The sequence below is a fragment of the Clinocottus analis genome, unplaced genomic scaffold, assembly GCF_023055335.1.
Source record: "Clinocottus analis isolate CAN_PGR_092001 unplaced genomic scaffold, fCliAna1.0.p SCAF_27, whole genome shotgun sequence".
Classification (NCBI taxonomy): Eukaryota; Metazoa; Chordata; class Actinopteri; order Perciformes; family Cottidae; genus Clinocottus; species Clinocottus analis.
The window spans coordinates 2,609,973-2,635,702 of NW_027176009.1; the positions used below are offsets into that span (position 1 = coordinate 2,609,973).

Genomic DNA, 25,730 nt, shown 5'->3' on the forward strand with positions numbered 1-25,730 from the left:
GCCTTCCTGGTCGTCCGTTATTCGTACAATTATGATACACCTGTGCCGCTACTGTCATACAGTTTTAACCACTTTTACACGCCTGAAAGCAGATAAATACAGGCATATCAGCCCAAAGAACCACATGTTGCAGGCTTTTTTTACTCGATTGAATGAAGCATTTTACAAGGTCGACGCCTCCGGAAACCACTAAAGCGAGGTTGATCAGGGATTGAGCTGTAAACGGAACTAATGTCTTTGCCATGTTTCTGGCAGGGCCTTTACAACCGACGCACGATTCAGCGTATCGTTTAAAGTCTAACGCTCCTTTTTACACTTTAACATATTTCTGTCCTGTGACTGTATGACTATAAGAGTCCAAACAGTCCGCCCACTTGTAAAGATTATCGTACAATTCTTTATTATGTCAACAAACAAAGAAAATTAATGCAATACTGTGACTCAATTCGCAATGCATTGTGGGTCTCCTGCTATTACGCTTCAACATTTTATAAGAAGCGTAGCAGAGAGTTTAGATAAAAGTTATGCTGGCACAGTTTTCTTACTGTTGTACATTGTTTACGACTCATTTGCCTGTTTTGGTGTATTATAATGTCGAACAATAAGAACCATGAGTGAAAATACTTGTCGTGTGAAAGACATTCTGTTTTCACCCGTCTCCAAAATTAAGACTATACTTTCAGGGATCATTTCTATAGTTTATGACTTGCGAAATGTGTTTCTAAACTGTTTGGTCTCGCTATCCACGATGATGAGATGCGATATTTCCCACTGAGCCCGAAGCGGGCACAGAGAAGTGATTCAGTTCACACGCTCTGTGCCATTGATGACCGTTCTTTACTTCCTAGTGGAGTTTAGAGGTGGGGAATATGGACAGAGTGGTTACCGACATGTGTTCAAAAGTTAAAGTATCTAACGGGCAATCACGGGTGATTAGTCTACAACTGTTTGAGAGTAATCTGAACCGCAATATTATCAATGACTAAGCATTGTGATGAAGCTTGTATACTGCTGTCTGACGACCTCCTGTTAATGCGTGGTGTTTCTTTGTGTTTCCATGATTTAGATTTTAGGACTATGAAATGTAGTTTATTGTAACTTTTATTTTCTCCCTTTACCATTGATCTTCATGCATTTTATATGAAATAAGGCCTTTATCTCAAGTTTATGAGCTGGTTGTATCACATTTGTGATGTAAAAGTTCTGCAGTGATTGGCTGAGCAACACTGTCAATTACATAAAATCCAACACAGTGCTCAAGACTGCTTAAGATACAGAAGATGTTACTACGCTAACAGAGATCCAGCTATGCTTATGGATGAACAGAGAGACTAAACGGTTTTAAAACGCATTTCTTAAGTAAAAAACTACGTAAATGTTCCCAACGTCACGTACAGTCATTAATCAGAAAATGTCAAACAGGCTATATTAAAGCCTCATTAACAATCATAGTTTAGTTAAAGTAACTCAAAATATTACAAGGCGTTGTACTGTCAATTTGCAAGAACTATGGTATAATGTGATATTAACATGTTCCGATAACCACTCAGTCCATATTTTCCACCTCTTTACTCCACAATGAAATAAAGAGCGGTCATCAATGGCACAGAGCGTGTGAACTGAATCACTTCTCTGTGCCTGCTTTGAGTTCAGTGGGAAATATCACAACTCATCATCGTGGATAGCGAGACTTAACCATTTGGAAACACATTTCTCAAGTCAAAAACTATAGAAATGATCCCTGAAAGTATAGTCTTACTTTCACAGAGGGTGAAAAGTGAATCTGCTTCTCGGGAAACTTACTATTACTGAGGGTTCCCTGAATTGCCATTAATAAACTTGTCCAGTTGCTAAATGTCGTTCAGCCATGTGTTTTTATGTAAATGACAGTGTTGCTCAGCCAATCATTGCAGAACTTTGACATCACAAAAGTGATACAACCAGCTAATAAACTTGAGAGAAAGGCCGAATTGATATAAAATGCATGAAAGTCAACGGTAAAGTGAGAAAATAAAAGTTACAATAAACTGCATTTAATAGAGGTTCTAAATATTGGAAACACACAAAGCCACATATAGCCATTAATCAGAAGAAGTTAGAGAGTCTTTATTAAAGCCCATTAACCATCAAAGCAGAGTACAAATTGCTTATTTAGTTTACTCAATATATTGATATGAATTATTTGCAAGAACTATGGCATAATATGATATTAACATGTTCTGATAACCACTCTGTCCATACTTTCCACCTCTTTACTCCACAAAGAAGTAAAGAACAGCCATCAATGGCACAGTATGTGTGAACTGAATCACTTCTCTGTGTCTGCTTTGAGCTCTGTGGGAAATATCACATCTCACCATTGTGGATCGCAAGACCAACTAATTTAGAAACACATTTCTGAAGTTAAGAACTACAGAAATGATCTCTGACATGATAGTCTCAAATCTGTAATGTGTGAAAACAGAATGTCTTTCACACAACAACTATTGTCACTCATGGTTCTTGTTGTTCGACATTATTATTCACCAAAACAGGCAAATGAGTCGTAAACAAAGTACAACAGAAGAAGTCAAGCTTTATCAAAGCTCACTAACCCTCAAAGCAGAGTACAACTTGCTAGTTTAGTTTACTCAATATATTGATATAAATTTGTACTGTTACTTTGCAAGAACTATGGTATATAATGATAGTAAACTGGCGTTTCCCCCTTTAGAAATGTCTTAAAACACCAAAATGTGCTTTTCTGCAAAAAACGTGTTGATTTGTAATCACTGTAATATAAATGTAAATTTGTTGTATTCTGATCAGTCATGCTATGAAAATAAAAAATGAATCATCAGCCTACCGCTCTACTCATTCCTGTTTATTCATTGTTGCTTTGAGCAGGTTATAGCATACTGTTTCAGTCAAAATTAGTTACGATGTTATTGCCATAATTATTATTTTTCGGCGATGCATCTTTTTTTAGTGGGCCTATGTGTTTGTCCTGTAAAAACATAACATTTAGAAAACGTTTAAAAGTTTATAAAATAATTAAACTACTAACTCATAATATAAATACAAAAAAATATCCAATTAATATAATGTATTTTCTATCTGAGATATAGAAAGCTAAAATTAATATGGAAATTGAAAATCTAATTATTTTCGTTTTGATCGATAGCCAATAAAAAATAAACCATTTTTGTTTCATTTTAAAGATATATTTTATTTTGAAAACCGGAAGTTCTGCTTTGCGTAGACTGCTGCGTGACGTAATACGTAAATAAGTTGCTCAAGCTTCTGCTGCTTTCTCGGAAGGTTGTTTTGTTGTCTTCCTTCAGCCATAATTATCTCTCGCCTCAGTAATATTAATGACAATGCTAAAATTACAGACAAACTCTTCGTGATAAAACGGAAGTGACATCGTATTGGACACATTCGGACATGACATCTGACTTTGTAACGTAACTACAAAGTGAACCCCGTGCGGAAAACAAACCGAGTCGTCAGTCAGCTAACAGGGGTTAGCACCTCAAATCTCCGCACCGTGTGCCGTTCACGCTCATTTTCTCTTCCATTTCGTCCTCGTTTGTAGTCGACCTTTACATCCTGTCACCAGGTTCAGTCTGTGGTTTCGCCAGGAGAGGATGAACTGGCTTTTCCCCCTGTCCAAAGGCTCCGGACCTCTCGCTCCCCTGAACAGCCTCCAGCAACAAAGACAGCGGCAGATCGAGTCCCTAAAAGCCGCTCATCCGAGGTAAAGTGAACGACCAACCCGGGGCTGTTGGTTAGCTTTTTAAGCCCAACGCTGGTTTGTGAAACTCTGGTCCGAATATACATTCGGACATTACATTCGGACCACTTTAATAACGTAAATCAATCAAATGTGTTGACGAGGTGTCCTTACACAGCTCATGTTTACTTAGCATAGCTAGCCGCCAGGCTCTCAGCTGAGTCAGAGGAGCACATTACTGGTTATAGCATCGTGCTTCGTTCACATTATCCCCTGCGTTTCTGTAAATACGTCGACATCATACACGTGATTTGATATTGACCCACAACCCCTGCTTGGACGTGCCCTCGCGTGGTCTCTGGCTCGCGTCTCCTCGTAGCGAACAAGCTAGCTGGCTCGCTAATGAAGTCAGCCTGTGACAGTTGCGGAGTCTATTTGTGTGGATGATGGCACGCGGTGTAGCCGTTTGGCCCTGTCCTGTGGCCATTCCGGTGTTTACCACGACAACCTATCACGCATTTGGTTCCAGGAGGAGCTTGCTAATTATACGTGCCGATTAAAGTCTTAGCCTTTGTTTACTGAGAAGCTCTGTCTCCTCAGTGAAGCGGTGACTGCCAACAACACAACAGACTGTTCTTTTAGTTAATATCGTGTGAGCCAGATGCATTTAATCATGGTAATCCCCCCTGATGTAAAGTATGTGTGTGACACAGTAATGGGATTACACACTGCGAAGGAGACATTTGTTTCCCACAGATGTGAAGCTCATGGGAGTAAAAAGGCTAATGTACTGTGGAGAACGCTGCTCGTGACATGGCAGTGCTGAAGGAATAAATGGATGGGAGAAGAGGATTCATACTTTTTAAAGGACTATACTTGTAAGGCCAGGGCTGCTTGACATGCAACTGTCTTTTGTAGGGGCAAATCATGCAGGATATGTAGTGTAAGAGGTATACATGAATTTTAAGACTGATATTAATTTCAGTACCAATATCCACCTTATTGGTCATAGTAACTTTCTTTCGTTCTATTTCTTTGAAATTGACAAAACCTATTTGAATTGATGAATACAGTAAAGCAAACACTAATTGCATAAAGTAATGCTGGTTGGTCATTGCCATGTCTTGGTAATGCAGTAAGACAAGTATGTATCAGCTTTACAATATATTTAACAATACACTTGGAGGTAGAGGTAATGGTTGTGTGTAGGCATCAAAATCCTTTTTTTTACTGAGAAGTAGAGGCATTATGTGATGATAAATATCGCCAGGCAGCTCTCTGACTATTTCTCTTTCTAAACCAGCGGTATGTTTATTTGCATTGATGGTAGACAGGCAATATGTTTTCTTAATGTTCCGGTGACTACAAATGCAAGAGTTCTGATTATATGTTTCTGTTTCCCAAACAGCCTCGCAGAGATCCAGAAGGATGTGGAGTACAGAATACCATTCACAGTCAACAACTCCACCATTAGTGTTAACATGTGAGTACATATCTTTGCCCAAACAGTCAGAGTGACTGTCCTCGTTTGGAAAACTAAGAAACCACGTGATATACTTCTCATAATTTTATATGTATTTATTTAAAAGTTTGAATAGTTGAAATTACAAAAGCCTCATAAAAACGAACAAATGTTTTACATGAGGTTGAATCACTATTGTTATTCCCCTTTTTAATAATATTTAGTTCCATTTCCAAACAAGCATGAAGACATGCATGGATTTAAATGTGTTGTTTTGAGGCCTCACACATTTCTATGCCAGTGTAGAGTTGAAGATTCGGAGGCAACAGCATCATTCCATATGTTCACAAGACAGTAAGGGAAGAACGCCGGAAAGGGCACTTAGCAAACAAAGCAACATGTCTCTCTGTCTTTACTCCCCACAGCAGGAACTGGTCACATTTAGTTTGCTCATTAGAGCTATTGGTAAAAGACTTTCCCATAATCCATCCGGTGGCTGCCAATTTAAAGAACATCGTGGCTCTGTGAACACACTTTTTCTCAACGCGATCGGAAAAAATGTCGACGTGTGTCAATAATTTTTTTGACGCGTTTGGTGTGAACACACCATCACACTCCCATAAAACCGTATTACTATATTGATCACATGTTTTTCAAATGATGTATCAAGTTACTTTCACTTTTGAAAGCTGAATCTCTTCTCTTTCCTCTAGACTGCTGCCTCCTCAGTTCCCCCAAGAGAAGCCGGTGGTCAGTGTCTACCCCCCAGTTGGTCATCATCTAGTGGACAGCAATAATGGCACCATGATCACTAGCTCCCTCATCACTAACGTAAGTCGTTGTCTAGGCTCTCTTGTTTCGGTTATTTGAGGAGCTTTCAGAATTGTTCAAGGGGTTTAGGTGGATCAAGTGGTCACAGCAAAGCCACAATTGGCATAGTTGTGCACTGAGGAGATTGCAGTGGTGCATGCTGATGTGGACACTAAGAGAGACGTCCGCTTTACAGAGATACACCGATACTGACGACGTATCATGCTGATACCGACTCAAATCAATGGCTTGGGTATTCGCTAGCATTATTTGAATGAATAACAATTCAGTACATTTATGTAAAATTAAACCTTCATTTCTTAATGCGTTATGTAAATAGAAACACAGCACCCGGCCAGTATCACTGTGGCAGCAGTATGGTGGGATGAAAGGAAAAGCATTAGCTCATAGCTGTATCCAAAATATTTAATTCAGACTAAAACTGAAACAAGTGACTCAAAGTAAGGTAGTTTCCACGGCCAAAACAGTCGGTATTTGTCAGATTTAGGCACATGTGAGTTGTGAAGAAAATCTGTGTGCTCACAACAAAGAACCTGCCCTCTAACTGGTTTTCCTTCTCTCGATTTTCCTGGTTTTAATTAAGAAAATCCATTTATTTTATTCAACTTGTAATGCTTCAGTTACAAAGTGTTATTCTCACTTGATTTGAAACATTTTCCTTGTTGCGTATGTTGCAGTTTGGGATGCACTCAGATCTGGGTAAGGTCATTCAGAGTCTGCTGGACGAGTTCTGGAAGAGTCCTCCTGCCTTGATGGCCACGGGCACTGCTGGCTTTCCATAGTGAGTTTCACTTTCAGTTTTACATTCATGGACACTTCAGTTGTCTCTCAGTGCTTTCTTATTATGCCTCATTACAAGCATTTTTTTCATTTTAATATTTTTTCCATGTTTTTTGTATTATTGGGTCAATACAGTAAGAAAGTAGCCCTAAAATGCAGTTGATCATTACAATACAAATTTGGGACAATACCATTTTTTTCACTTCCAAAGAAATTGTGTAAAATGTTCGGAAACATTGATTAAGCTGTATCCCAAGTTCCTCACTATGAAGCTGGTCAATTAACTTATCATGGTAAATAAAAGTAATAAAGTAAGCTTGTAAAAATATTTCCCCTTTGTCTGATTTCCTGTCAAAAATAAATGTGTAATTCTTACGTCAAATAATGATATTTACTCCCCTGTTCACGCAGCAATATGTACAAGCAGTCAGGCATGGCGCCTTACCCCACTCAAGCATATCACTATGGTCCTCACCATGCGGGCCCCAGTCACACGCCGCCTCCTGGTCCAGGCCCCGCTCCAGCTCTCATGCCTCACCCGGGGGTTGATGGGCCGCCTCGAGTTCCAGCCCCATACGGCCTGATTTCTGACCTGCCACTGCCTGTTCCCACTGGAGACTGCCAGGTAAAAGGATAACGGATATGTTCAGGTAGCGAGTCAAGCATCGAGTCAAGCATGGACAGTTTGCAAAGCGTTGTGTTCATCAACCTCTATATACATGAATTGTAAAAGCGGGAGTGTGATAGCCCAGGATCCTCCAGGCAAAGCTCTCAGTATTGATGCCTTTCCTCTCAAGTGATTGCCCGGGTTCAGTTTAATCTAGTGTTGACATAAATTCCTTGAAGAATATGACTTGCTGATACTACTGCTGTGTTTTTTTTTAGGCTGGACTGAACGGACACATGTACAAGATGCCTGAGATACCTGAGTCTTTTTCTGAACTCTGTGACTTGAAGTAATGTATTTCCAAATCCTGTCAACTTAAACATATTTTATATTTTCTGAGACATTGTGTCAGAATTGTTTTAGTGTCAGGGGAACATTCTGTTGTACCCATTAATGCCTTTGTTCTCTAACATACTGCTGTACTTCTACCCATTTTTACCTCCTCCTAGTCTAACCCAGTTGTCAGACATGTCTGAAAACGAGGATGTGTTACTGGAGTTCTTTGTGACTTTGCCACAACTGAAACAGGTCACAAGTGATAAAGAGGAGCTGGTTACCAATATAGTGGACACAGCAAGTAAGTTCCTCTTCTGCAGCTCGACAAAAGGTCTTGACGGTCAATCATGAAGAAGAAGTGTACGTTTAGATGAGCGTTACAAAGATGTGTGCATCTCTGTTTGTCATTGACAGAGAAAAACCTTCAGATGGAGCCGCAGCTGGAAGGAAAACGACAAGAAATGCTCTACAAGGTCAGATATTACATCCAGTCTCTTGTGCTCTCTTTCAAACAGACACACACTACAAACACTTGCATGCTATTGTCTCGCAGCTTGTGATGCCTGTTTTTGTCCGTTGACAGTACGAACAGCTGACTCAGATGAAGCTGGCCTTTGAAACAAGAATGCAGAGGCAGCATGATCTCAGTGAGGTAAGAGGCTACACCAGTGATACTCGGCTCGGAATTCACAATGAAAGTTAATTGATATACGAGAAGATTTTTTTAATTTCACGTTTAATATGAATAAGGGTGCATTCAAAAATGTACATAATAGACTAAAGGAATGTGTCCAACATATAAACCCCTCCCGTGTTGAGGATCTTTTTCTACTAGACGGGATTATTCTTTTCCTCTCAGTCAACCAAAAGACTCCATTGTTTTACTTTGGCAGACACTTCTTGAAATGTTTGTCTTTTTGTTTTTTTTTCTTTTGTTTTTTTTTATCCCCACTAGAGTTGCAGTCTTAATACTCTACAAGCTCGTTTAAAAGTTGCGGCCCACCAGGCTGAGGAGGAGTCGGAGGAGACGGCTGAAAACTTCCTGGAGGGACGCGCAGACATCGACGAATTCCTGTCCAGCTTCATGGAGAAGAGAACAGTAAGAAGTGCTGTATTTTTGTTAGAAATGTTCAGGATATATTGTCTTTTTTGAGTGTGATCCGAATTTATAGTTACATTTTAAAATGCTGTGACTGTTTGTGTGTTAATCCACAGCTTTGCCACAGCAGAAGGGCCAAAGAGGAAAAATTGCAACAGTCCATCAACACACATGGACCGTTTCCTACCAGCCACTAAAACACAAGGTACAAATCACATATGACTGCTATTTTTCTCTTTGTGGAGGGAAACTGGTGGTTCTCGGCTGACTGTTTCCCAACCGGCAGGACTCGTGGTTGCCCTTCTATATTTTTTCATCAAAGAAAAACACTTTGTTGTCATCTCTTCATTCTCCTTCTTGCATTTCGTCCTCAGGTGTGGTGTTTTCTCAGCCAACTGCTGCCAACTTAAAGGATAAAGACATTTGATCGGACAAAAAGCACACAGAGTCAACAATGGGCACTTTGGAGAAATGAGACAGTGATAGCAACGATGCGCTAAAAAAAAAGCCCACTGTGCCCAGATCTGAGCTAAAAATACTGTTGGATAAGTTGATTGTGTGAGAGCAAGACAGAAAATCTGTTGAGTCCCGACAAGAGGCCAAAACTGGGAGGGGGAGTGACACATGCCTTGCTTTCCCAACCACATTACTAAGGATTGATCACACCGTGGAAAAATGTCTATTGCACATGCTGTTTGTTCAGTTTTGACTTGACAGTAATGATGAGTTTTGTTTCTTTTTTTCTAAATTTATGTCACAAGGCTCAATAAGAGCAACACATGCACCTGATCAGAGTTATTGCTGATGTGAACTCTTCGGGAAGAAAGTACAAATTGTAAAGGACAGGACTCCCAAATTATTATTTTTTCATGCGGTGAGCAAGTAATACTTAAAATGCTAATGTAGGTGTCTATACTTCCATCTCTGAGATCATTGTCAAGACCTTGCTTTCTCATTCCAGAAAGGCCCTGGAGGACAGACAAAAGAACAACCTTTGCCTTATACTGTTAACATGGATTGATTGTTCTAGATGTCTAGATGAAACTCAGCAGTGTTTTGTAATTAAACAACTCAAATGTGAGATTCTCCAACAAAAGATAAGCAAGGACGAGGCTGTGTTGTCAGGAGAGCAGTGGTGGAGTTTATCAAGTTGGTGTGTTTGCCCCTTAAGTAATGACGTGAACCCAACTTTGATATCCTTTGTTTGCACAAACAGTAATAATTTGATTCAATTTCAGTACTCTAATTTGCATACTGTTTTAAACAGCGCAATCATTTTAATGACTGTACCTGAGAATTGGAGTCAACATAATCCAAATATCAAACCTGGTTACTGGTCTTTTGAAAAAACTTTTTTTTTTCTGGTTTAGGATTGTGGGGGGGAGAATAAAATGTTTCCTGGAGGTTGACCACCTTAACAAGCGGGTTATGTAAACTGAATTTATTGGGATATCAAAAAAGCATATAAAAGGTTTGCCTTTCAAATGGAACGAGGTATTAGTGTACATGGCAACACACTGGTCATGATGAACACCATGATGAAAACCTGTCTATTTTATGACACTCTGTGAACTTGAAATGGTTGACTGACTCTTAACAGAAGAGCCTCAGAGGATTTGGGATAATGTTAAGTAATATTGGGGTTACATGCTGCAGTAAAACATGATGACATTGGATACTGTATTTAAATAATGTTAATAATAAGCTATATTGTAATCAAAGACTCAGACACCTTGTACTATATGTTCTTATTTAATTTGTTAGTGTAATAAAGCATTTAGAATAAATCTTGTTTGCCATATGACGATCACTATTAGCACTCTAACCTTTTTGGGCACCGCTGAACTATTGATTTAGATGTATTTATTGATAGCAAAAATACTGTAACACTTGATGCATTGTCTTATTAGTAATTTATTAAGTTCAGGATAAGTACAATCAACACACTCCTGTGTTAATCTCATGACAAGCAAGATACTATGAACACTCCAAATGTACTGTTACACTTCATTATCACTTTCAAAATGGACATTTCACAGCTTAAACGTGTGATCCACCGTATAGCACAGGAGTCACTTTTAAAAACAGAGTTCACCTATAGATTGCAATGCTAAGTTGCAGTAGTCTCTGCCCCATTACAGCTACTTGATACACACAGCTGGGTCTGGTTTAATACAGACAGGGCTGCAGAGGCATACTGATTGGACAATACTCAGCAGGTGTTACTCTTGTATGAAAAAATTATGCCAATAAAATAGCAGCCACCTAGCCAAAGCTCAACAGCTGAACTGAACTTTGCTATACCAATCAAGTTGTAATCTTTCCAAAAGGACTTCCTGGTGTGTGCTACAAGTCATGCGAGCCAAAACGGATACTGTATTTGTCCTGATTATTATTATTATTATTATTATTATTATTATTATTATTATTATTATTATTATTATTATTATTATGTGCAACTGTCCCTGGGCAGAGTCAGTCAGGCTTCTGCCAGAGACTTTAATAGAACATAATGACAACACTCCTCATGGACATCCAACCTTTTTTACATTAATTTACGGATGGAAACTGTATTTTTATAGGATAAATTAAAGTATCCTGTATGCTCGTTTCCCAGAGGAGGTTGGAGCTCTGCGACTAAAGCATCATATCAGAGAATTGTCAAGATGTTGAGTTTATATTTCTGTTCATGTAAACATGGGCGAAAAAACGCGTACAGCAACAATATGTTCAGAGTTTGGCGAGAGACCTTATTTATTTTTTGGATTTTGACTTGTGTGCGGCACAATTGTGCACTGCAGGGGGCGGTAACTCACCGCATATGACAACTACCGGAAGTAGACACGAAGAGAAGAAGAAGAAAATAAAACTAACCGAAAGCTTTGATCAGAGGCTGAAGGATTCTAGGTAAAGTTATCTTGACTTATTTAGACTATAGAAGCTAGTTTAGAAGCAAGTTATTTAAACTGCAATTCTCTGTAAAGCTCATCTGTAAATATTGTTAGTTAACCGTGAACCGACAAAATCTCCACTTCGGCGCCGTTTAGAATCAGTTTACGGTGAACGATTAGCGGTTAGCTAACGGTTGTTTATGCACTTGTTGGCGCAATAGCTAACGTCGGATAGCTTGCTAACAATATATGTAAGTGAAGCCTAATGCACACGTTCAACTTTAGTTGGCCACTGACGTTACGTGAGGTGGTTGCTCCACGGTCTTCATTTTTTTTTTAGAAACATGTCAAATTACTTTTCAGTTGGGTTGTTAACGTCATGTGTGCTTAAAAAAATCCCTATATGTTGACTTGTGAGTATAACACTGCATCTGTTAACATCTGTTTGCCTGCCTCAGTCAGGAGACATGTCGAGACAGATGGGAGACAGCCATCGACGGTTTCTACAGACCATGATGGCTAATGGCATCGTTGATGAACAAGGCGCAAGGACGCTCTATCAGTATTGTTGTGACACCCACAACAGTGAGTCAACTTGTATACAGTTTGTAACGTGATTGACCCAGAATGAGTTGAGCTCACCTCTGTTTCAGGACGTTGTAATGTAGTAAATATTATGCTTTTTAAGTCATAGTCCTTTGTCTACTTTGCATTTTCACCATTAAGTTAAATTCTATGTTTCCACCAACTTGAGGAAAATGTTGAATTAGACAGACATTGAATTCTCCATAATAACGAATGTATTTGCTTCTCCCTGGCAATTTGCTCTATGTACACTGTATATTTGTATGTTTTAATGGTGTGTTGAGTTATTTGTATTGTTTGCACATTTGCTTTACTTGGGAGAAGCCAAAGAAACATTTCTACTCCGTTGAACATTTTCAATATGGGTTGAAAAGCACAAGAGATAATTTGAGGAGTCAGGGGAATTGCAAATAGATACTTCTTGATACTCACATCTTTTCTTTCTTTTTTGCAGCACCGCACGCCCCTGACAAACTGGATGATTTCATTGATGCCATCAATTCAAAGCTGCAGCCTCTGTTCATGCAGATTAGAAAAGGGATGTCCGAAGACAATGGCCACCAGTTCTACGCCTTGGTAAGTGGGTTTATGTCTTCTACTGGGACTGCATTTTCAGGTCTGTAGGGATGTGAAGCCCAACTGTCATTTATTTTAATTTGCTTCGCCCGCATGTTCTGCAAAGTCAAACATACACAAAGACATATTTTAATCAAGGACAACTATTGATCATATAACAGTATTCGACCAATTAAAATGTTACATCTAAAAACAAGTGACAAAGTCTGTTTCTAAGCTTTTTTTTCCAGCAGCTGCTTTAATTTGACTGTAGGATTGATTGGGACTGTTTGAGAATCACATTATGTCATGATAATTTATTATTAATGGTCACAAAATGAATCAACACTTTTTTAAATTAGGACCACCTTCCCAAATAAATGTAAAAAAAAAAAAACATGACATACTTGGTTCTAATATGTGTTGTACCACAGTCAGCTGTAATGACCACAAGTGATAGTTGAGTCCGCAACTATCACTGCCAGTTATTATGAATCCAAATGTAATGTATTCAGGGTCGTATTTCATCACCAGACACTTTGGAGCTTTTTCTGACACAGGGTTGTCAACATCACTTTTTAATTTCAAAAGCGATCAATTTTGTGTCGCTGCATCCACAGGACTGTTGTATCGCTCGTTCTTCTCTACCTAATGATGAGTTTTGATTGTTGAGGTGATATTCAGATGTAACTGATAATTAAAATTGTGTTTTGTTAAAAAAAAAACAAAAAAAAAACCAATCTTTGTAATTTTCGAAACACATATTTTTTATTTATTTAATCTAACCATTTGGCAGTACCTCCACAGCCCACTGGATGGTGCTCGGCTGCCCATCAGTGGTCCCCATTCCAGTGGTCATAAAGAGATGTGTTAAACCACTCGGATGCGTTGTTAATCCCTGTTTTATTTGAACACTGTCCAGGTGAACATGGCTGAGACTGACGTCACCAGAATGTCGTCTGATTATGCCGACAATGAGCTGGAGCTGTTTAGGAAAACGGTGAGTTGAATTTACAGAAGCAAATCCTGCATATCGACATTTTGTAATCACTTTTTTTCAGCACCGCCCTGACCGATATTTTAAAAGTTAGGGCTATAATGGAAATAAAAATAGAAAATTCAGATGACTGTTATGCTCTTGTCTTGCCCAGTACTGCTATTTACACTGTGTCCTGACAAAATAGATGTAATGCAAACCAGTAACAGTCTTATAATAAAATACTACCTTTGTAGTAGTGTATATCTCATATCGGGTAAATTGAAGAAAAAAAGGGAGCTTCCACCGCCCAAAATATAACTTCACTAAAATAAGGAAAAGTAGCTGGCATAGTGAGAGTTTGAATCTTTAGTCCAAAAGAGTCCAAACACCCAAATTAGTTGGACTGTTAATTTTATCCAGTTTTCAATGTCTGATTTTAGCACAAGGGAAAATGAAAAGATGTTCGGGCCCTGCCTTCTTCTGTGTGTTTCATGACTAACTTTGAGTTGCTCTGATTCAGATGGACCTGATCGTGGGCTCTGAGAGTGGCACGGCCTCCTCCACTGACATTCTGAACAGCGCCGACACCATGACCACCAAAAAGCTGAAGAAGAGCGAGACGGAGCACCTTTTGAACCGACTAGTGCATGACAAATGGCTAAATGAGGTAAAGCACAGTGATTCCAACAGGATGTCAAAATACAATTCAGGATATGTTCTCTCTGCTCCATTTTCTACAAACTGTGAACTCTATTTTTGTTTGGACAAAAAGCTATGTTTTAACATCGAGTAAGCATTTTTATAGCATTTGTAGCTTTGATCTATGTTTGTAATGTGGCTTTTTTTTAATTAATTAAAATCACATTCACTACCCACGTAAGGCTACTGAAATCTTCCCTTTGCAGTAATATTTAACACTTCTTGCTATTTGTTTGTTTATTCTGTGTGTAATTGATTTCTGTTCATTAATGTAGAAACGGGGTGAATACACTTTATCCACCAGATGTATTATAGAGATGGAGCCATACATTCGTACAATGTATCAGGATCAAGTCAAAGTGTGCCACATCTGTCATAACACCGCCTTACAGGTAAATGTTTCCTCTCTTTCTGTTAGTTTTTATAAATTGTATGCCCTGGGATAAATTTATGAATAAAATATATAAGATTTAGTTCTGTCATTTGGAAACTCTTAATACTATTTCCCTGTACTTCAGTAGTAGCAATTCTTTTCATTGGAAGGAAAAGATGCTTTTTTTTGCGAAAAATATTTTTTATTTGAAGGCTTCTATATTGTTACACTAATAACATTCATAATGAATGATCTTCTCTCCACCAATTTCATAATTTAAAGGTAGTGGCTTAACATATATCTTTTTTTTTCTCATATGAGTAAAAAAGTCAAATCAAATGTTTTAATTAAATAAATAAAACCAATTAGATAATTGTATTAGTTTAAGTTGTCTGAAAAAGCGAATGAGAAATCAAAGTAATAATACTTATAATTTAAAGAAGCAAATCACGTGGGAAGTCGCACAGACTTGCTCTTGAGTAACAACATGAATATGAATGACTAATAATTGTCTTTTCATATTGTGACTGTGTGTTTCTACAGTGCAATAGTTTCATATGTAAAGGTTATCTGTCTGTTTTTATCTTGTATTGATGTCGGTCACTTTTGCACTGATCTTAACAAAAATGATTACACAATATTAATCTGAGAATCTTTTCCCCCAGTGCCAAATTTGTGAGAATCCTAGTTGTGGAATAAAAATACACAATCCATGTGTGGCCAGATACTTCAAAGGAAGATCAGAGCCGCGGTGTCCAGCTTGTGATGACTTTTGGCCACATGAAATCCCTGGTATTTATTGTTTAATTATCCACATATTTGACCTACCATAATTAAATAAAAGCACATTTACATGTACAACATGCTTCCTAAAAACATCCTCTTTGATTTACCTTTTAAGACCATGAAGTATATTAGACTTGTTTGAGACAAGAATACATAGAATGAGAATGAATAGATTTATGAATGGCAAGTGACGAGAACAAGAAAAAGCTGCTGTCTGCTTGTCTGTTTCATATCTTGTTTGTTCTGTCCGCTACAGAAGTCAGACGACCCCAGTCCCAGTCGAAGTCCAGAAAATGAGGATTTCAGCATCAAACGTTTTTTTTGTTAAACTTGTTTTGGTTTTAACAACTTTGTATTAAACCAACCTGTAAATATACATTTATCTGTAGTTATTTTTACAAAAAATAAATGAAAGAATTTCAATCAAATGTCATTGTGTTTATTTAAACAACACCATCATCATCATCATCATCATCATAAACCAAAAAAAATAAAAATTTCTCATTCTCTATTTTTTTACACAATATATCTGCATCTGAATAGTTGTTTTTGTTCTTTCTCTGCAGAGTAATTGTCCTTCCATACAGGTCCTTTATGAGACACAGGTCCTTTATGAGACACAGCTCATTTATTCAAAACATAAAGCTTCTTGAGATGTAATGTTAAAACATTTATTGTTCTTAATCTCTACAGCACATGCATCTTGTGTCATCCAATTTAACTCTTTCCGACTAGATTGTTAATCTGATATAAACCAGGCTTTAATATAACAAGAATATAAAAGGGGAGATATATATATATCAAAGTCTGCTTTTAAACATTTCCTTAAAGTGGTTATGATTTGGGCATTAGTTTGACATTGCTGCTGAATCCTGATGTGTATGATTCACACATTACTTAAATAATTATGTGTTCAAGTGAAATTTCTGAGACAATATACATTTTCACCCAGTTTGACTATATCCTCAATACTCAGTTAGGACAAAATGATGTTGCTAAATTCCAAATTGTGCCTTTTATTATCTTCTAATGACATTATTTTACATCAAGTCCTCATGCAGTAACAATGCTGTGGGCATTAACAAAGCCCAAACCACGCTAGAGAACCTGTTGGAGGACTGTTCAGGCTCAGAATTAATGCTAAACAACATGCTGTCATAGATAAGTAGTCACGGGATGTATTATTTCTGTCTTTCTTTATTTTGCAAGGACAATGGACACTAATCAACAGTCAAACTGTAAGTGAGACAGTTAGAGAGGCTGATTTCCATCTGCTGTGCCTGGCCAGATTTTTTTCATGGCAGCCTGAAATTACAATATTTCAAATAACATAATGCAACTAAGATTTGTCGACAGACAGACAGTAACATATAGACAAAACTAATTCATATCAAAGCATAATAAAAGTGTACTATACAGTATAATCGCATATAAAACTGGAGGCACATAAAATACATCAACACTAAACAAGACAAATACACATATACACCAAATAAGCAGGCAGGATAGACTGTACATTAATGCTTGCACACCTGATTGGCAACAAGTTATTTCTTAAGGTTGTGTTTGATTGTTTTGTATGTTTCTTTTGTGCATATGTGTGTTAGAAGAGCATCCCACAAGTTTGCTGAATTCACAGAAAATGCATATTTGCTCAAATAACTTGACCTGAAATGCCACAATGTCGCAAAAAAAAAAAAGAAGTGTGGAGTCACTTCATATTATATTTGCCTGAGAGGAATTCTGCTCAAGTATCTTCAGGGTGACAATTGACTTGATAGCTTTTCTAAACCACGGATAGAAAAAGGCATAAATGAGTGGGTTCAAACAAGAGTTAAAAAACAACAACCAGGACACAAAGGCCCAAGAGGAAGCACTGTTTGAGATGTCCTGACCTGCGAGAGAGGGGTAGTAGTACGGACAGAAACTCAATAAAAACACCAGTATGACAACACCCAAAGTCCTGGCTGCTTTCCTCTCTGATTTCTTTGCGGTGACTGTGCGTGCACCGGCCGCCGTGACGTGGGCCTGCACGGCGCGCGCCTGAGACACAGCCACCGTAAACACTCTCATGTACAGAATGAGGATGACCGAGCAGGGCCCGACAAACGTGAACACCAGGTCGACCGTGCCGGAGACATAGTCAATCACCACTACGCACTCCCCGGAGCAGGAGTTGTGTTTGTCTGGCTGCCCGAGGTGGTCCTTCAGCACGAGCCCGTTGAAGAGGAACGAGCCGGCCCAGCACAGACACACGGACAGCTCGATTCTGCCGCGAGTGATTTTGCTGGGGTACTGCAGAGGGTAACAAATGGCGACAAAGCGATCGATCGAGATGAGCACCATGTTCCCCACAGAGGCGGAGGTGAGAGTGAAGCCGATAATGTACGACAGGGCGCACATGAGGTCGCCCAACAACCAGCAGGCTTCTATGAACCGCACCGTTTCCAGCGGCATGACCACCAGCCCGACGAGGAGGTCTGACGTGGCCAAGGAGAGCAGCAGCAGGTTGGTGGGCGTGTGGAGCTGCCTGAAGTGGGAGATTGAGATGATGACCAGCAGGTTGAGAGCGACAGTGAGCACGGCGACGGAGGAGAGCAGCGTGTAGAGGAGGACGGTCTCGGAGCGAGGACGCATTACACCGCTGCAGGAGGAGTTCAGGAGCTGAGGGTAGCAGAGCTCTGCTGCCTGCAGGCCGGCCATCATGCAGTGCTCAAGAGGAGGCGACAACCTGAACCTGCTGAGCTCCAGCAGCTCTCTGAACGCACAAGACATGGTGCAGTTCACTTATCTTTGACGCCACCCCACCCTTCCTCAACTCCTCATCCTCCCCTCATCCTCCCTTCCTCCTCATCTGCTTTTTTGTCAGTCTATTCCACCCATCCACCTTTCTTTCCCCCAGGTGATATGATGCAGCACATGAGTTTCATGCAACGGATGGAAAGCCTTTCTCTAAACTGTAAGACGTTGTTAAAGTTGTGTTAAAGCCACACCGAGCCCCGGCAATAGCAGTAGCTTGGTTTTCAAAGTAAAATTGAAAAGGCCTCTGAGGCCGACCGGCTCTCAGAGTCTCTGGTTGGGGTCATTTGCTGCCTCTGGGCTCTTTAGTTTAGTCTCACATGAGATTGTTGATATTTAGTGATCAGGACAGTTATCTGTTAGATGGTTCGGCCCGTAGGACCTTGAGGATTGTGACTACGCAGCAGTAGCACAGTTTTATCAGGATGTGGAACTCAGTTCACTTCAAAATATTTTCCTATCATCTCAGTGTGTGTGTGTGTGTGCTTCTGCAGCTGTGTGTATAGCTGCAAAAGTGTAATTCAACATGTATTTGCCATTTGCACCTTAAAAAGTACATTGGAATCCAGTTGAAGGAGTCCGTTTAAGAGGAAAACAAAGAAAAAGACACAGAGGTATTGAGATAAATTTAAAAAAAGCAGCATTTAAAGTTAACAAATAATAAAAACTCTGCATGAACAAGAAATGCACGCTGAAACAAATTAAGTCATTGAGTTTTTAAGTCTGTTCCTTATGCTCGCCCCGTTATTCAAACATTACTGTGCATTTTATTGTTGTGGTTCATGTAAAGCTGCAGCTATCGATTATTGTAGTAATCAAGTATACCAGCGATTATTGGATTGAGTAAACGGCTAAAAAATAGTGTGGGCCTCCATAATTAGCCAAGTAGCACTGTGCTACCCACCTGCTGCCATCATTAGCTGCTCTCATGCTGCTTTTAACACGTATGTGTTCAATTCAGTCTGTTCATAGTTGATGACCAGCCCTGCCAACCCGCGTCCGGCCGGGTATAATAATACATTTTTATTTGTATAGGTATAAAAGGTACTCTAGGCACTTTACATGGTAACGACAAACAATTAAGGCAACAATAAAAACAAGAAAAATGACAATAGTGATGAAAAACAGGTTAAAAGCAGATTTAAATAGATGGCTTTTAAGTGCTGTCTTAAAGTGGGCTCTTTTTAATAATCAAGCTTCTTGAGGAATGGTTTCAGCCCTAGTACTAAGTCTTTTTAATGCTGTTTTTTATTAGTGCTATACAAAGATAATTTAAAATTATTAATATATAACATAGGCATTAATAGAATGCATTTGACAAGCCTCAGTATTTAAAGCACGGGGGTAAATAAAATGAACAAAAGCTGGATTCCATCCGGCTTCTTTAGTTTCAGGGCCCCGGTGATGTGCACGCTGACTCACTTCCACTGTCATGGAGCCATCGACAATGTTCATTAGTAACACTTTGTTTTCACAAACTTTCTTCCCCGCTGAGGTCATGGCTCGCATGTGTAAAGGTGATACGGTTGCATCATGTGTTGATGTTAAAATGTGTTTATTAACACCTTCGAATGGAATTCACCTGTGGATTACCGTGCTATCAGACATTATTACAAAGTGTGAACACGTCCCTCCGGTACACAACACAGCTAGCAACCATTACACTTTTTTTTTTGTTACATAGAGACCAATTTATTCTCTGAGGCACTGATAAGTTTGAGTTCATGTGTTTGTATCATCTATACAAAACTTAATAAATTCTGCACAATTTTTATTCGTTTTACTCCACAACAGCAGGCACTTTTTATTCTCACCACACTTCAATGAACTGATTGTTGTAAAATATAATATGAATATAATAATAGATTTTTATATAATACATCTATAAATATTTTATTTTCCCATAAAATGCAGCAAGTCCAGGTTAGTACACCTTTTGTCTAGTGTTTTTTTGTTGTACTCCGCTCATTAAGTTTAAAGCCAATAATTGTTCAGAGTTAGGGTGCTTGTCAGCGGGTGAAACAACCTCAGTTTCATCCTGGTCTTGGAACGAGCTTCATCAGTTTTTGTCTCCATTTTTGTATCTGCGCGTTTACGATCTCCCACCCAGAGGTTGAGGCCCATAAACTTCCCTCACACAGCAAAATAAGTACAGGCCGAGGTCGGGTCTCTGCAAATTTGTGCCACGCTCGTCTATCTTGATGAGCATGGCACAATTATTGCCATGATCATCCATATAGAAATTGTCGCCCCCCCTCCTCCAGAGCCCACGCAGCTGCAGGGCCGTGGGCCACCACTCCTACATGCACGCTTTACTTCTTTAAACTTGGAACATCTCTCGGTGGCGCAGCAGCGGCGTCTCCCTGCCACCCTTTGCAGCTAGAGGGTAAAGTGTTCTTTGCCCAACACTTGTCCAACCAAAAGCTGCTGTTCTCCGCATCCTCTGCTCGTTGTGTCGTTGCCTTCTTCAGCTTCCCTCCTGTCACTCCTGCATCCCTCAGCAGCAGCGTGGCCGACAGCCCGATAAATCCAAACCATCCAACCTCTACGACATCCAGCCAGCCTCTTAGCACTCAGCACACAGCACTTGAGTACTTCTTCTTCCTCAATCCCTTCCTCCGATGGTACTGTGAGCTCAATGAAGTGTACAGTGTTTGTCATCGTGGACCACGCTACTGTGTCAGCACGGAGAGACATTGTGAGAATCGTGTTGCCTTCAGGGCATTTTCAATTTCATTTTTGGTTAATTAATGGTTGTTCATTTCAAGTTTTTAATAACATCCCGTTCCGGTTGAATGGTGTACGGTTCCAGTATGGCATGCTCCTGAATCCGCTTGCATCCATCCACTGGGAAGCATCCTGGAGGCAACGCCGTGAGTGCTGTAATGTATAAATATGCAATGTATATTTATATTTACTACTGTGAAATGTTATGTTAAGAATGTAGACGGAATGTTTGTATTGTCTTTGTTTGCAGTTTTCACCAGCATGATAGAGGGAAAAGAGTAAATGGGTGAAACTGTCATGGTTTGAGTTTTGTTTCCTGTTTTATTTTGTAGTCTTACGTCACCTGTGTCTCTGCACTTCTAGTGATTGTCTAAGATTGTCGGTCTCCCTGGTTCCTGATTGTTGATTCCCTGCACCTGTGCTGCCCTCGTTGTGTCCACCTGTTGCTCGTTACCCCCATCCAGTATTTAAACCCCATTTGTCTCCTTGTCGGTTGGTGCTGTGTATCCTGTGGCACGTTTTTGGAGTAAATATTAATTGAACTGTTTATGGATTTTGGGTCCTTCCTCCGTCCCCTTGACAGAAACTTACTACAACTCTGTCTTCATTGATTGCAGTTTAACTCTGTGTTTAGTCCTGAGTTTCAACACACAATGCACGAGACCACTACAGGCGCTGTTTGTTAAGCTTGACTCATATTCCACTCCTAGCAGTAGCGCCTTGGTGTTTCTCTATGGTGCTTCTACCCCCTCCACGTGTCCTGACAAAGTGGGTGTGCTGTTCCACCGGTGGTGAACATCCCCTGCTTTTTTATCTGTAACCCTCGGCCAGCTATTTCAGCACCTTGTCACGGCACCACCTGTGGAAAACGCCAACTTTCAACCTGAGGCTTGCATTGGAAGTGTTGCAGAGCAAGCAGCGTTCATTGTCCCTGAACCACTGGCGGGGGTTATAAGGACAGCAAAACATGTCGCATGTTAAGCTGGTAGAGATATGAGTCTGACCAATTGATTTTCCACTTGACAACCTCTTCCCGGGTTGTCCAGTCTCCTTTTCGGATACGATCTTGTCGCACTTTTCCTCCATTTTCATCATTTCACACACCATCTCCTTTCTTGCTTTCCATTTGTCCTCGGACCAGAAGCGTGGCGTCTAGGTCACCTTAGTTTTGCCCTTCTTGGGCCCCACCAACGAGAGCGAGAATCTTTTGACATAAGTATTATCTCAGTTTTGATAAGAAATAATTCATAAAACATTAGCATCTGTAGTGCGTAGCAAAACCTTCAACAAAAGCATCATGGGTACAAAACACTGATCGGAAAATGACTTCTCCGTCAACAATACCTGATATCTAAATCTTCAACAAAGCATTCACTCATTATTGATATCTTGATGTTAATGTATTTGTTAAACATCTTTTACAACATTCAACATGAATTAAACATGTATCAATGTCTTGAATGTGTTGAATTTTCATATTCAATTCAGTTTATTTTGTATAGCCCAAAATCACAAATACAAGATTTGCCTCAGAGGGCTTTACAATCTGTACACATAACATCCCTGTCCTCAGGACCTCACATCGGATCAGGAAAAAACTCCCCAAAATAAAAATAGTAAAAACCCTTTCACAGGGAAAAAAGGGAAGAAACCTTCAGGAGCAACAGAGGAGGATCCCTCTCCCTGGATGGACAGAAGCAATAGATGTCATGTGACCAGAATAAGCAACGTAACATGAATGTGACATATCAACAGACTATAATTTGTTTATAATCAAATGTCCATTCATCTGATGAAGAAAACGCGTGCTGTGTTACATCGTTCTTGTCGTGATGCGGTGTTGCCATCTGTTGGTGATGAATAGGTCCACCACTAGAGTTGCGTCACACCGTGAACGTGTGTTGCAGTTCACATCCGATAGCCAAACCTGCAGCAACAGGTCAGGAGACAGAAACTCAATCTCTCTGTTGTTGGGCTCAGTTTCTACCGGAGTGGTTATGTGGCCAGTCAGACACTAGGTGGCCCTGTTGGTAAAGCATTTGACAATTTAAAAAAAGAAAATAAAACTACAGTAGCTTTGACAACGGACGAAACAGCATTTCTGTTGTATGAAGACAATATATTAAGTTTTCCATCATCTCATGCTCAGCGTGTCACTTTTATGTTCAGATACTTCATGTTACATTTTTATTTTAACCTCCTTATCCTAAGTGTTATGTCAACCAGACTAACCAAAATGATGTACTCACTGTGTCTTGTTACAGTTAAAAAAAACTAAAGTCAATGACTGCTGCTCACATGTTCAGCAAACGGGAGGTGGAGAGTAAATGAATCGGAACAGTTTGTTTTCTTAAGTGAAACTATTTTGTCATTTGTAAGTGGGAAAAAGAGGATTTATATGTCAGACTCCAAGAAAATCAAATAAATGCGAAAAAATTAGGATCAAGAAAAAATACTGTTTTTGTATTCTGAGACAGTAATACATATTATTGTCATGAAGGTTTAAAATCCCTGTAAAGAAAAGGAAAACTTCCTGTGTTGGTCCGCCACAAAAGTGACAAATAAAATAGAAGCCGCAATACTCACACTTGTCTGCGTTTTTATGATCTTCCATCTTTTCACTGTTTTGAGTTTTGAGTGTTACCAAATAACGCCGAAAATAATGACGGCAATAGCCACCTTGGTTTTCTTTTAATAGTGGTGTGAGCATACTGTTTGAACAAGGAGTGAGAAAGAAACAGAATGATAGGATATATTTACAGAGTGTTACATTATGCAGTGAGAGGAGGGTGATGTTGTTTAATACATGAGTTTTGTGTTGAGAAGAGAAGGTGCTTGGTGCTCCGCTGAGCCAGAGAAGAGATGGTTGAAGTTCGGATGGCAGAGCAGAGCCGAGTCCTGCTGCCGATCTCTTTGAGTCTTATCTCTCCATCAGGTTGGAAACTTTAGATCTAAAGGTTTCTTTATATGCTGTATAATAGCCTTTACAGATGTGCTATAAACTGTATGTATGTATTCTTTACAGTCTCAAAGCTTTTTTTTTACACGCAGATTATTTAATAAACTTTAAACAAAACTTCCCCCAAAACGTATTTAAATATCAGCAAACTAAAACATTACAAAATGCGTATTTGTGTTAATTCAAGGTAGTTAAAGTGCTTGTTGTCACTTGGATTGTCAACTGGATTCAAATGAAATATTGTGGTCTTCATTTTACGTCGCCAACCAAAGTTAACGGCTGTAAGAAAACATTGGAGACACAAGGAAGCACTGTGCTGGCATTGTTTTTGGTGAACACTAACCCCATCTGTTCTTCTTTTTCCTTCAACCACATCCTCACCGCTCGGCCTCAAATAAAACAACACAAAAGCTTTAAAACTACAGTGAGTTGAAATGCTGGTACTTAGGGTTAGTTAAATTAAACAACTTTAGGAAATGACTGTCTGTTTTCTGTTGGTGATCACGTCTGATTAAATGTATCCATTTAGATGATTTCAGCAAGGAAAAAAAGTTATTTTTATTTCACTTCAAATGTTCACATGCACTTTAACAATTTGAACCAATTTACTGCAAAAATACTTTTGGTACTCTTGGGTATCTTTTCTCTTCTATGTCCTGTGAAAGCTTTTAGACCTCTAAATTACCAATAATGACGTCTGCCTCCATCAATCATTTGTATTAGATTGTATTTTTATTTTTAATGCTTTATATGAAACAAATGTGACAAATGCAAATATTGATATGGTTATAAGGGATATTTTAACTAAATTAAACAGATACAAACACATATAACCATAAGTTTAATTGATTTATCAATATTTTTTTTTAGTTTTTTTAGGTCGTAGGAGTAATATATATTTGAAATACAAAATTTGAATTTGTGAAAGGTTCACAAACAAACAAGCCCAAACATTACCACGCCTGGTTTCACCCAGTTTTCCTTCCATGCACCGCAACCAAATTGATTCTCATTTTAATTATGTTGACCCAGACTCCGTCTCTCTTCTTCTCTGACAACAAAACCAGCGCAGGCCGGCAGTCTGCCTCTCACACTGTGAGGATGACACCTCCGTCTCCTTACAGAGGAACTAGTCGAGGATCCACTTTGATGTCACTCCCCCGCAAAGGAAAGGTCAAAATAATAAATGTAGGCCCAATTGATGGGTTGGCAGGGGGGCGCGGGGGTTTCAGTGCTGATTTTTGGACGAGCGCTCCCCTAAAGGCATAATGAATTCATACAGTCAGCCACGGCCAAAGAGGAAAACAGCATGGGTCCTCTTTCCATGAAAAGGTTGATCTAAATCTGCAGACGAGCCTGGCTCCTTCTTCCCACTCATTCTCCACACACATCACCCTCCCCTCTTCTCTCCCTCTCTCTCTTTCTCTCTCAGCGTATGCTTGTCTCACACTCACATACGCACACACGTATGAATACATACTCAAAAATACATCTCTTCTCTTTGACACGCACCTCTGCATATGCATCGCCTCCTCCTCACCTTCACT

The 25,730-nt window shown here is 39.4% G+C and overlaps 3 protein-coding genes and 3 non-coding genes across 6 annotated transcripts; 3 read left to right on the forward strand and 3 right to left on the reverse strand.

The window, feature by feature from the left end:
* The first annotated feature begins 667 nt into the window (after positions 1-667).
* Positions 668-883, forward strand: LOC137795287 (small nucleolar RNA U3). The gene has a single exon (XR_011078385.1). It is a non-coding gene; the product is annotated as a small nucleolar RNA U3 (small nucleolar RNA).
* Positions 884-1,541: 658 nt separating this feature from the next.
* Positions 1,542-1,757, reverse strand: LOC137795288 (small nucleolar RNA U3). Its single transcript, XR_011078386.1, has one exon. It is a non-coding gene; the product is annotated as a small nucleolar RNA U3 (small nucleolar RNA).
* Positions 1,758-2,225: 468 nt separating this feature from the next.
* Positions 2,226-2,446, reverse strand: LOC137795289 (small nucleolar RNA U3). The gene has a single exon (XR_011078387.1). It is a non-coding gene; the product is annotated as a small nucleolar RNA U3 (small nucleolar RNA).
* Positions 2,447-3,281: 835 nt separating this feature from the next.
* Positions 3,282-10,598, forward strand: vps37a (VPS37A subunit of ESCRT-I). The gene is made up of 12 exons (XM_068592668.1): positions 3,282-3,739; positions 5,124-5,198; positions 5,891-6,008; positions 6,686-6,789; positions 7,200-7,413; positions 7,674-7,744; positions 7,905-8,032; positions 8,146-8,204; positions 8,315-8,383; positions 8,687-8,830; positions 8,947-9,035; positions 9,205-10,598. Exons 1-11 carry the CDS (start codon positions 3,630-3,632, stop codon positions 9,025-9,027), a joined length of 1,173 nt encoding a protein of 390 aa, XP_068448769.1. The 5' UTR covers positions 3,282-3,629; the 3' UTR covers positions 9,028-9,035; positions 9,205-10,598.
* A 1,048-nt stretch (positions 10,599-11,646) lies between these two features.
* Positions 11,647-16,126, forward strand: nsmce1 (NSE1 homolog, SMC5-SMC6 complex component). Its single transcript, XM_068592520.1, has 8 exons — positions 11,647-11,737; positions 12,180-12,306; positions 12,761-12,882; positions 13,784-13,861; positions 14,361-14,507; positions 14,815-14,931; positions 15,578-15,704; positions 15,955-16,126. The coding sequence occupies exons 2-8, from the start codon at positions 12,189-12,191 to the stop codon at positions 15,993-15,995; spliced, it is 750 nt and encodes a 249-aa protein (XP_068448621.1). The 5' UTR covers positions 11,647-11,737; positions 12,180-12,188; the 3' UTR covers positions 15,996-16,126.
* A 1,288-nt stretch (positions 16,127-17,414) lies between these two features.
* LOC137795208 (trace amine-associated receptor 13c-like) lies at positions 17,415-18,404 on the reverse strand. The gene has a single exon (XM_068592554.1). It carries the CDS (start codon positions 18,402-18,404, stop codon positions 17,415-17,417), a length of 990 nt encoding a protein of 329 aa, XP_068448655.1.
* Between the last annotated feature and the right edge of the window lie 7,326 nt (positions 18,405-25,730).

Coding starts and splice junctions, on each gene's coding strand:
- vps37a (XM_068592668.1), top strand. CDS start 3,630: ATGAACTGGCTTTTCCCCCTGTCCAAAGGCTCCGGACCTCTCGCTCCC. Junction 6,009..6,685: donor CTAGCTCCCTCATCACTAAC/GTAAGTCGTTGT, acceptor CGTATGTTGCAG/TTTGGGATGCACTCAGATCT. Junction 8,384..8,686: donor GGCAGCATGATCTCAGTGAG/GTAAGAGGCTAC, acceptor TATCCCCACTAG/AGTTGCAGTCTTAATACTCT.
- nsmce1 (XM_068592520.1), top strand. CDS start 12,189: ATGTCGAGACAGATGGGAGACAGCCATCGACGGTTTCTACAGACCATG. Junction 14,508..14,814: donor ATGACAAATGGCTAAATGAG/GTAAAGCACAGT, acceptor TCATTAATGTAG/AAACGGGGTGAATACACTTT. Junction 15,705..15,954: donor TTGGCCACATGAAATCCCTG/GTATTTATTGTT, acceptor TGTCCGCTACAG/AAGTCAGACGACCCCAGTCC.
- LOC137795208 (XM_068592554.1), bottom strand. CDS start 18,404: ATGATGGCCGGCCTGCAGGCAGCAGAGCTCTGCTACCCTCAGCTCCTG.